At 41.6% G+C, this 12,210-nt stretch overlaps 1 protein-coding gene across 1 annotated transcript in view; it reads right to left on the reverse strand.

Annotated features, from left to right (window-relative positions):
- Positions 1-12,210, reverse strand: part of DCC (DCC netrin 1 receptor) — a 652,649-nt gene that overhangs the window by 502,682 nt on the left and 137,757 nt on the right. The window contains exons 4-5 of the mRNA XM_063293179.1: positions 6,247-6,397; positions 4,930-5,066 (exon numbers count right to left, since the gene is read on the reverse strand). Coding sequence (XP_063149249.1) covers positions 4,930-5,066; positions 6,247-6,397 — 288 coding nt within the window. The remainder of the gene's footprint in view (positions 1-4,929; positions 5,067-6,246; positions 6,398-12,210) is intronic.

Genomic DNA, 12,210 nt, shown 5'->3' on the forward strand with positions numbered 1-12,210 from the left:
TCATGGTTTCTCAGTCTTCTTGCCCTTGAATGTCACTCAATTAACCCACAGTCAGATTTGGTGCCACATAACCTTTAGATTATAGCCCTCTTCAGGCAATCAACATTCTAATCATGGAGGTGTAATGAAGAGATGGAGAAAGAAATCTATCCCTCATGGCTCTCCTCAAGGCCTAGATGTGTTTATGAGGAGCCTTTGAACAGACACTGTCACTGAGTTATAGCTATTTCATTCCTTCCATGGGTGAAAGGAGGGTGACTCAGTGTTAGGGGACTTTTTTCTTACTTGTTGCAGTTGCTGTCCCTTCATTCCTGGGGGCCTCAGTTGACCCAATCCTTTCCATCAGTCCTGTGGCATGTTTGCCAGTAGCTGCAAACATTTGCTATATATTAAATCGCTTGGATTTTATTTCTATTTATAGTATTTTTACTGTATTTTACTTTGTGTTTGATTGTGATGGTTTTAATCGCTTGTTGTAAACCGCTCAGAGGCCTCCGAGGGGAGGAGATGGGCAGGGATAAATTAGATAGATAGATAAATAAATAAGCATACACTTGCAGAACAGACAGGAAGGGAGCTCTTCAGTCCTCTATGGAAAGTGCCAGGGAGAGAATCCCTGTCTCTTCTACTAACTGGGCTTTTGCAAAGTAAGCCAGAAAGTGAAAGGAGAAAGCTCTGTTCATGTTTTTTGTGAAGAAAAGCCTTTGTGGTTTTGCAGGAGGAGAAAGTAAAGTGCTGTAGTGGTGTTAATTTTTTCTGCAAAAGCAGATGTCTAGTGAAGAAATGATCCTTGTTCCTCCCTTGGTTTTCCATAAGGAATTTGGAGAGAATGGGAAGGGATTTCCCCTTCCCCCTTTCCCTCTGGCTTTCCGTTGGATTTCTGTAGAAGGCAGTAGCTGGCATTTTTGACCAAGCCCAAGTCAAAGGAAAACTACCTTTGCTTTCTTCCATAGGGAAGGAGGAACATTGGGTGATGTAGCTTTTTTATTGTAGGAGCAATATTTTTATGGAAGTACAGATGTTTGACAGATGACTGGGGAAGGTCACTTATGCACCAAGTGTAAAGGCCTTCCCAATCCAAACAAATTCAAAGTGGACACACATTCTTCCAGAGCAAGATCTGAACACAACACTAGCAAAGAGTTTTCTCTACAGTCACAAAAACTGTCCCAACAGCCAGGAACCACGCTGAGACAAGGAATAGGTCTTTAGTGTTTTATTACTGCTACATTAGACAGAAAATCCTAACAAACTGAAGAAGCGTGGGAAAAACCCAGACAGATAAACCCCAAAAGTCAAGGCGGGTCTGATCTGTGTCTCTTTGAATGGCTGCTTAATTCCTCAGTACTACGCATGCGTTTTCCCCCCTGGATAGGGGCCCCCTCCTGCTCACCATCAGTACTCATGACAAAAACAAAGTACTATGCACAGTAGGGTTCTTAAACATACTTTTGAAATTTGAATGAACTGTAAGCTGCAGAGTTGAAAGTCTGTTCTGCCTAATTTCTGTAACATTGACTGTGGTTTAATAAAAGGATATCATTAGACATACATCAAGTCTCCTGTAATCCAAATTAAGTTTCTATTAGCTAATTAAAGCATTTTAGGGATGTTTTTAAAAAGCAGGTATAAAAGAAACATCATATCAATAACCAGGCTATCATTTGACAAGTAATGTTTATGTGGTTCCTTAACTCTTGTGAAATAATCCTGAAATAACTTACTTTTTAAATTACTGAACAATGGTGAGCTATCTCTCAAACTGTTAATAGCCTTTAACACAATTCAGGGGTCCTAGAAAACTGACACAGTGGTAAACTCAAGTCTCTGATCCAAAACTTGAGACTTTTTTCCACACATTGATGTCAAATAGCACACTTAGCATCTAATAAATTATCTCAAGGAAAAGAAAATGTTTTGTAGCAGGAAGAAAGCAGGAGTAAAGTGGTATACTTTACTGCTCAGCAGGTGATCCACAGAACAGCAGGCTTTCAACTTTTTTTGTCAAATACTATTATTTTGGTGGATTACCACTGACATCAAAATGCCATGCAGAAATCAAGTTATAAATGGAATCTCTTTGTGGGCTTGAAATTAAGCAAATAAATAAATCTCTAACGTTGTTTCACATGGCTAAAGTAACAACCCTACGCAGTTGGATGGACTTGGAGAAATCCATGCGCAAAAACAAGTTTTAGAGTATATGTGGATGAGATTTTGGAATGCAACACATAGCTGTGTTTTTTAAAGTTTTCAGAAACAAAATACTGCATATTTACAGAAACAATAAATGTAAAAAAAAAGTTTGCTGTATATTATACAGAAGGCAACAAACTGATGAGACATCAGCCAGGGAAATTCCAAACAGCCTGGAAAACCTTAGCAAATTTGGAAGCATTTTCCATGTTGAACATTTAAAAGATCAAGTAAATGCACCAATAAAGGCAGAACACAGAGGAGGAATAACCACCAGGAAGCAGGCAGATGTTGAATGGAGAAAAAAATAAGGTTGAAAACTAACAAAGTTATCAGCAGTGCTGTAGAAAATGAAATGAATGTAACTAGTCACTTACATTTATGTGTTTATTTTGATTGATCTCCTGATTTTTCCTTAGGTGAATATTAATAAGACAGGAAATGGTTAAAGAAGAGCCAAGGCAGCTCTTTCAAATGAAGGAACTAACAAGTTCACCAATGGGAGTTCTCCCAGTTAGCACTGCCAAATCTGTCAGGATTCAGGTAGGGAAAAATCTGCAAATGTTTCCATAAGATATAGCAATAAGCATTAAAGACAAACCAGGCTGCACTCTGAAGAGGGAATAACAGGACAGAAGTACTTGCCAGATGTCATGAATTAATTCCTTGCAGAGAAAATTAATGGAAGCTAAGACTACTTGTGACTCTTAGTTGCTAAGCACTGCTCTAGGACATGAACTAAGTTATAACTAACATAGTGAAAACTACCACAGTGAAAACTAAGTTTTAACTAACAACCCTGTTAGCCATTCACAGGGCATTGAAGACCTGGTTTTTTCCATGTGCATTTGGGTCAGGTGGGCAGATGAGCTCTGTTATTATTGATGTGGTTTTGTTTTGGTTCTTGGTGAGTGGAATTATTGTTTATCCTTGGGTGCCAGGCAGTTGCATGTAGTGGGTTTTTAGAATATTAATCTTTGCCAAAACAAACAAACAAACAAACTGAGGAATCATTGAACACATCAACCCAGAGTTCTCATTTGAGGCATAAATGACAAATTATCCTACTTTGGATATATTATGTGAGGACCCAGCTCTCTGGAGAAGGCTCTGATGCTGGGAAAGATGGAAGGAAAGAGAAGAAGAGGACAACCAGCAGCAGGGGAGAGGGACTCAGTTTCACCATTGGGAGACCTGAAAGACCAGGTTAGGGACAGATCTTCATGGATAAAATCTATCTATGTGGTTGCTAGGTGTCAAAAACGACTTGATGGGACATCATCATCATCATCATCATCAATCTTTGCAAGCTGCACTGAGTCATTTGTGTGAAATGGGCATCTCTATAAATCAAATAAATAAATAAATATCTTTCCCCCAAAACCTTGTCCCTATTCTTAGCCTTGAATATTGGACAGAACTGTCTAGGGAAGCATTTGGTTATGCACACTTATCCTTGGGATGTGAGCTGGCATGAATTGATCAACTAATTAGCCCCAGGCTTTGGAGCAAGAATATAGTGCTTCTGAATGTATGTCCCAACATGTCCTTTTCTTTCTATTTGGCCCAGAGAATATCCCTCAAAAGAATTAAAAAGAAAGGCCTGTAGGAAATACAGCCTTGTTTCTCATAAATGTCCATCCCATGCAGATCATTTGCTGAAAATTAAAAATTGTCCTTACTCTTCTAGCAAGTCATGGAAACATCTGACAAAAGCTAGTATCAATCAATTTATTTATTACGGTTGTAGACTAGTACAAGCAGAGTGCTTAGTGAATATATATAAATCTATCTTAATAGATAATAAACAAAAGAAAATTTAAGACAAAGTTAAAATACATTGATTGACAAAAGCTAGTAGAAAATATCCCTCCCCTCCAAAGAAATCCATGCGGAGTTTTATTTTGCCACTACAACCATTCTCCTTCACAATCTGGCACAGTGTTTCTCAACCTTGCCAACTTTAAGCTGTGTGGACTTCAACTCCCAGAACTCCCCAGCCACCATGCTGGCTGGGGAATTCTGGGAGTTGAAGTCCACACAGCTTAAAGTTGCTAAGGTTGAGAAACACAGATCTAGTATGTTATTGATTCTTTCCCATCTTAACCAACAGCCAGATAGCCTCTTCTTCCTTCTGGGCTTGGACAAGAAGAGCAAGAAGCCAGTTACAAGTGGAATTGGAAACTCTACCATAGATGTAAAAGTGCAGATGTAGAGAGAAGGAAGCAAGAGCTCAACCAATAGATGAAAGAAAGTGAAGGTTTACAATTGTCCTCTGCCTTCTCCCATCTAAGCTGTCAAACCTCAAAACAACCTTCTCTATTCTTCTGCCCCATAATCTACCAGCAATTAGACCAAAGTGACAAGGCTCTTTGTAGGCTGCTGTTGAGTTCCTGGAAGAATATAGTGCTGGGAGGGTAAAGCCAAAGAAAGAATGATCACTGATCACTGTGAATTCATAACCTTTCTTCTATAAATACAACAGCACAGTCAACTTTGATCTGACTTTTTATTTTCTCAGACGACCACACACCAGCTTTTCATGGTGCTGATAAATATACATTGATTCTGTAAAATAATGTCAGCATAGAAAATCTAACAGCTGTGAAACCCAAATCCTTCTTTCTAAACAATTGAAAATAACTAGTGCAACAGAGGACCTTCATAACCAGGATCAGGTACTCAGCAGCAAAGAATGCTGTATAAGAGGTAAGAGTTGCTCTTTCTACTCACCCAGTACTGTTAACTTGGCTGATGCACTACTGTTCTCATCTCTGTACGTGACTATACAGGTATAACTTCCAGAATCATCATCCGTCGCATTAGCAATCAGTAAGTTACTGCCAGCCAACAATGAATATTTTTTGGATCTGAAAGATTGATATAATATTACTGTTTAAAGTAGGACAATATGCAGCTGGCATTCTGTTCAACTGACCAGCCAATATCCCCTTAAAATGGCCTCATCGGATTTGTTTTTGCAGTGAGGAAAAAAGCAATTCTCTCAGGTGGCAAGGCGATATTGCCCTGAGGAGACTTAAGGGAGGTGGGACAAGGCAAGAACTCACACCAGTGAAACTGAACCTGCCCCAACAGTTCCACCACTGTTCTCGCAGCGGTTCCTCTTGTGCCACAGCTGAGCCAAACATTAATTGACTAAGCTTCAGAAGAGCTGCAGAAACTTAAAGACACTGTGGGGACAGAGTGGTGTGGTATCAATTCTAGATTGACCCAAATGCAGCAGGTGGAGAGACCTTAGATCTATCATGGTGTGCATGGCTCCTTGTTTTAAAATATGGTACTAAATGTGCTTGATGACTTATGCCCAAGACCTTATTTTGGGGGAGGGATGGGGAAAGCAGTAGCAGAAATGGGGGTGGGTGGAGGTGGGCTGAAACTGCTTTTGCAAAGTCCAGAAATTCATTTTGGAATAATTGATAATAATTAATTCAAAGAGAACCTTTATAACCATGACCAGGTAATTCAGATAGTACTCAGATAACATACAATGCAGCAGATTCATAATAATGCACATTGTCTTTCTAATCAGTGAGAATGCTGTTTATGCCTTTCCATCTGAAAGGGCTGAGGCTTTTTCGGTTCCTAGGGTTCTGTCCAAAGACAACTTATGATGGCAGAGTTAGAGCGTATAAACATGGTAACATGAATGTTTTGACCCTATAATGAGCTTTTCCCAGCCTCATCAGAAGATTTTCCAAGGGTCCTACAAGTTGTCTGACAGCTGAACCACCTTGAATCAGAATGGTCTGTTCTGAGAATGGGATGGCCTGGTCACCATTTCCAAGACCCTTGGAACCATAATTCTCAAAGTGAGTTACTCATGGAATATTCGTAATGGCTCACCCCATTTTGCACACTGCCTACAGAGGACTTATGTAAATGTGCAGAAGAATAAACTGTCACTTGGTTTTCTTTTCAATGAGATTTTTTTCATAAGAGAAAACTGGTAATAAAAGATCCAGCCAATTGGACAATGTTATCTGGTTTTGCCAATTGTCCCACCCACGGGAATTGAAACACCCTAAATACCTGAATGGAATTGCTTCATCTCCTCGCAGCCAGGTAAATGCTGGGGCTGGATAGCCTGAAACACAACACTCCAGAACTGCATCTTTCCCTTCTACAACCACCACATTTGATGGTCTCTGCAGAAAAAATTGTTGTCTGTGCAACCCAGGATCTACAGAAGGGGAAAAAGAAAGATTATATAACAACCACATTGTTTCTCTTAGAAACAGTGGGGACCAGTATTTAAATACTCACAGTGGGAATCTTTTGTATCACTATAGGAGAGGAAATATATAAGAGAAAAACGGCAGATAATGGTATTCAAGGTAGAACAACAGGAATACATATACAGACTAAGTATGGGAATCTTTGTGGATGCAACAAGAACATTTCTCTGCATAAGCACAGGGGAGGGGGGGCAAATTTAGTTTGAGAGTTAACAATATCCTTGTTCAATTTGTGAAAACCTGGTGTATTACCTAATAGAGGAAGAAAATAAAATATTTCAGATAGCAATTCTAGGTAACAAGGTTGCCTAGCTTTCATTGTGGAATTGTAAGCTTTCTCATGATTGTTCCAGTTCCTGAAAAAGTGTGTGAGATTGTGATGAAAGGCATCCTTGAAATAACATCATTTCAAGAGACATTGATAGGCTGCACTCAGAAAATAGCTCTCTCTCGCTCTCTCTCTTTTCCTGCAAATCTCAATCATAGAATTATAGAGTTCTGATTTGGTTGAGACCAATGTGTTCTAACCCCTGCTCAGTGCTATCTTTCCTCCATTTATTTGAACACATCCAATGAAGATCCCACTGTTAATATGTTTTCTACTACAGATTAAGGTTACTATGTTGTTTATTCGTTTAGTCGCTTCCGACTCTTCGTGACTTCATGGACCAGCCCACGCCAGAGCTTCCTGTCGGTCGTCAACACCCCCAGCTCCCCCAGGGACGAGTCCGTCACCTCTAGAATATCATCCATCCATCTTGCCCTTGGTCGGCCCCTCTTCCTTTTGCCTTCCACTCTCCCTAGCATCAGCATCTTCTCCAGGGTGTCCTGTCTTCTCATGATGTGGCCAAAGTATTTCAGTTTTGCCTTTAATATCATTCCCTCAAGTGAGCAGTCTGGCTTGATTTCCTGGAGGATGGACTGGTTGGATCTTCTTGCAGTCCAAGGCACTCTCAGAATTTTCCTCCAACACCACAGTTCAAAAGCATCGATCTTCCTTCGCTCAGCCTTCCTTATGGTCCAGCTCTCACAGCCATATGTTACTACAGGGAACACCATTGCTTTAACTATGCGGGCCTTTGTTGTCAGTGTGATGTCTCTGCTCTTAACTATTGTATCGAGATTTGTCATTGCTCTTCTTCCAAGGATTAAGCGTCTTCTGATTTCCTGACTGCAGTCAGCATCTGCAGTAATCTTTGCACCTAGGAATACAAAGTCTTTCACTGCTTCTACATTTTCTCCCTCTATTTGCCAGTTCTCAAACAAGCTGGTTGCCATAATCTTGGTTTTTTTGAGGTTTAGCTGCAAACCAGCTTTTGCACTTTCTTCTTTCACCTTCATCATAAGGCTCCTCAGTTCCTCTTCACTTTCAGCCATCAAAGTGGTATCATCTGCATATCTGAGATTGTTAATGTTTCTTCCAGAGATTTTAACTCCAGCCTTGGATTCCTCAAGGCCAGCTTGTCGCATGATGTGTTCTGCATACAAGTTGAATAGGTAGGGTGAGAGTATACAGCCCTGCCGTACTCCTTTCCCAATCTTAAACCAGTCTGTTGTTCCGTGGTCTGTTCTTACTGTTGCTACTTGGTCGTTATACAGATTCTTCAGGAGGCATACAAGATGACTTGGTATCCCCATACCACTAAGAACTTGCCACAATTTGTTATGGTCCACACAGTCAAAGGCTTTAGAATAGTCAATAAAACAGAAATAGATGTTTTTCTGAAACTCCCTGGCTTTTTCCATTATCCAGCGGATATTGGCAATTTGGTCTCTAGTTCCTCTGCCTTTTCTAAACCCAGCTTGTACGTCTGGCAATTCTCGCTCCATGAACTGCTGAAGTCTACCTTGCAGGATCTTGAGCATTACCTTACTGGCATGTGAAATGAGTGCCACTGTTCGATAGTTTGAACATTCTTTCGTGTTTCCCTTTTTTGGTATGGGGATATAAGTTGATTTTTTCCAGTCTGATGGCCATTCTTGTGTTTTCCAAATTTGCTGGCATATAGCATGCATTACCTTGACAGCATCATCTTGCAAGATTTTGAACAGTTCAGCTGGGATGCCGTCGTCTCCTGTTGCCTTGTTATTAGCAATGCTTCTTAAGGCCCACTCAACCTCACTCTTCAGGATGTCTGGCTCTAGCTCACCGACCACACTGTCAAAGCTATCCCCGATATTGTTATCCTTCCTATACAGGTTTTCTGTATATTCTTGCCACCTTTTCTTGATCTCTTCTTCTTCTGTTAGGTCCTTGCCATCTTTGTTTTTGATCATACCCATTTTTGCCTGGAATTTACCTCCAATGTTTCTAATTTTCTGGAAGAGGTCTCTTGTCCTTCCTATTCTATTGTCTTCTTCCACTTCCGCGCATTGCTTGTTTAAAAATAATTCCTTATCTCTTCTGGCTAACCTCTGGAATTTTGCATTTAATTGGGCATATCTCCCCCTATCACTGTTGCCTTTTGCTTTCCTTCTTTCTTGGGCTACTTCTAGTGTCTCAGCAGACAGCCATTTTGCCTTCTTGGTTTTCTCTTTCTTTGGGATGTATTTTGTTGCCGCCTCCTGAACAATGCTGCCAACTTCTGTCCAGAGTTCTTCTGGGACCCTATCTACTAAGTCCAGTCCCTTAAATCTATTCTTCACCTCCACTGCATATTCCTTAGGAATATTAGTGAGCTCATATCTAGCTGATCTGTGGGTCTTCCCTAATCTCTTGAGTCTGATCCTAAATTGTGCAAGAAGAAGTTCGTGATCTGAACTACAGTCAGCTCCAGGTCTTGTTTTTACCGACTGTACAGATGTCCGCCACCTTTGGCTGCAAAGGATGTAATCAATCTGATTTCGGTGTTGTCCATCTGGTGAAGTCCATGTATAAAGCCGTCTCTTAGGTTGTTGGAAGAGAGTGTTTGTTATGCAGAGTGAATTGTCTTGGCAAAATTCTATCAGCCTGTGTCCTGCTTCGTTTTGTTCTCCCAGGCCATACTTACCTGTAATTCGAGGTGTCATTTGACTGCCCACCTTAGCATTCCAGTCTCCTGTGATGAAAATAACATCTCTTTTAGGCGTGTTGTCCAGTAGGTGCTGCAGATCCTCATAGAACTGCTCTACTTCAGCTTCTTCAGCATTTGTGGTTGGGGCGTATATTTGGATCACTGTGATGTTAGATGGCTTGCCCTGAATTCGAATTGAGATCATTCTGTCGTTTTTTGGGTTGTATCCAAGCACTGCTTTAGCCACTTTACTATTAATTATGAAGGCTACTCCATTTCTTCTGTGGTCCTCTTGTCCGCAGTAGTAGATCTGGTGGTCATTTGATGTGAAGTGGCCCATTCCAGTCCATTTCAGTTCACTGACGCCCAGAATGTCTATCTTTAATCTTGACATCTCACCAAGAACCACATCCAATTTGCCCTGGCTCATAGATCTTACATTCCAGGTTCCGATGGTGTGTTGATCCTTAGAACATCGGATTCGCCGTTCACCACCAGCACCGTCGGCCGCTAGCCGTCCTTTCGGCTTTGAGCTAGCTGCGTCATCACGTCTGGGGCTAGTTGAGCTCATCCTCTGTTCCTCCCCAGTAGCATTTTGACCATCTTCCGACCTGGGGGTCTCATCTTCCGATGGTATACCGACATATCTCTGGTTGTACTGATCCATTTAGTTTTCGCGGCAAGAATACTGAGGTGGGTTGCCATTACCTTCCCCAGGGATCGCATTTAGTCTGACCTCTCTGTCATGACCTTCCCGTCTTGGGTGGCCCTTCACGGTTTAGCTCATGGCATCATTGAGGTGCTCAAGCTCCAGCACCACGACAAGGTAACGATCCTTTGCTGAAGAAGGTTACTATGGTAACTAATAATTTTGGCCAGGTGAAGAGGTTGAATTTAATTGTCCCCTTTTCACCTGTTAATGGTTGCATTGCCTAAGGGAAGAACTTGCCTGAACTTGTTTTAGTTTCAGTTTCCCTTCTGTGTAGGCTTGCAGAGAATATGCAGCTGAGAGAAATCTCTCCTCTCAGCAAACAGCCTTTAAATATGTTTGTTTTCTGTAAAAAAAATATTTTTTATAGAAATGCCTGGTGTGTGACTTTTCTGATCTCTCCTGGGCCAAAGGCTCTCTAGCCAAAGGTTATGGGCCCAGTAAACTCTGCCAAAAGGTTATGGGCCCAGTAAACAGCCCAGAAAATCCAGTAAGCCCAGTAAAAGAATAGAGAGATCAGCTCCACACCTCATGCACAATTTAAAGGCAAGCAACAAAGACCTGTGAAGATTTTCTTTGGAGCCACCTGGAGATTTTCCAGCAACTGCTGGTCTACAGGACAAAGAAGCCAGCTGAGGTGACTTGCAAAAGAAGGAAGAAGCCATGGCTACCTCCCAGCCCTCAGCGATGCCTCTGGAGTGCCTATCAGAGACCAACTATTTGAATTGAGCCCTGAAGATGGAGATGTATCTTGGCAGAGAGAATCTTTGGCTGCCAATTGGTGAGCAACCCCCCCCCCAAATCCCAGTGCTGAATGGCTTAGACAGGAGGAGTGGGCTAGAGCCACCATTATCCTGGGAGTTGAGGACAATCAGCTAGTCCACGTGCGAGGTATGCAGTCTGCAAAGCAACTTGGGGGTGCTTTGAGAGACTTGCATGTAAAGGCAACAGCAGGGAGTAAAGTTACCCTGACAAAAAAGCTGTACAAAGCCTACCTTGCAGAAGGAGACAGCCTTCCTGAGCACCTGCATTATATTCAGCAGCTGTTTGTTGAGTTGCAGGAGAGAGGAATGGAATTTACATCTGTCACAAAATTGTATATCCTCCTGTCCTCACTGAATGAAACGTGGGACACGCTGATTTGTACCCTGGAGGCTATGCCTGAAGCAGACCTCACCCCATTGTATGTTACACAGCGCTTACTCGCTGAATGGGAGAAGAGAGAGGAAAGATCCCCCCCCCCATCTCTACTGGAAAGCTGCAGTACCAGAAAACAAGGGAAAAGAAGGGAAAGGAAGCTGAGACCACAGAGCTAGCCAGCCAGCGATGCTTCACTTGTGGTTCATCTGGACATTTGCAGAAAGACTGTGCCTTGAGACCCAAGAGTAGAAAGACAGAGAAGAAGAACACAAGGACAACACAGAAGAAGGCTCTTCAGACAACCCAAATTGCACAGGTTGCTGAGAAGGGTAATTGTGATGTATGCATGTTAGATTCTGGGGCCAATTGTCATTTATGTAATTGTAAAAGCTCTTTTGTGTCACTGTCTAAAACTGAAAGACAAAGTATCTTTGGCTGATGGGTCTGTGACCAAAATTATGGGAGACGGTGACTTGTATTTATCCTGCTCGGGAGAAACTGTAAAAGGTGTGTTGTATGTGCCAAATTTACAATCAAACCTTTTATCTGTGGCACAATTGGCTGCAACAGGGTATGTCATAACATTTAAGAAAAATGGTTGTGAGTTACGTAAAAATGGGAAATTGTGTGCTACTGGTATATTAAAAGACTCCTTGTACATTGTGCAAAATGCAAGGAAGCCAAGCTGCAAGGCTGCAGCTAGCAACACGCCATATCATGACCAATGTGTACACCTGATGCACAGGAGATTTAGTCATGCTAATTTCAAGTACATAGCACAAATGCCACAGCTGTGTGCTGACCTAAAGATTAAACCCTGTGACAAATACTTAGATTGTGTAGTTTGCAAAGAATGCAAAATATTAAAAGCTCCTGTGAGTAAGCACAGTGACAGAATTACAAGTAGACCTTTGGA

This window comes from Candoia aspera, chromosome 2 (genome assembly GCF_035149785.1).
Source record: "Candoia aspera isolate rCanAsp1 chromosome 2, rCanAsp1.hap2, whole genome shotgun sequence".
In the NCBI taxonomy this organism is placed as follows: domain Eukaryota; kingdom Metazoa; phylum Chordata; class Lepidosauria; order Squamata; family Boidae; genus Candoia; species Candoia aspera.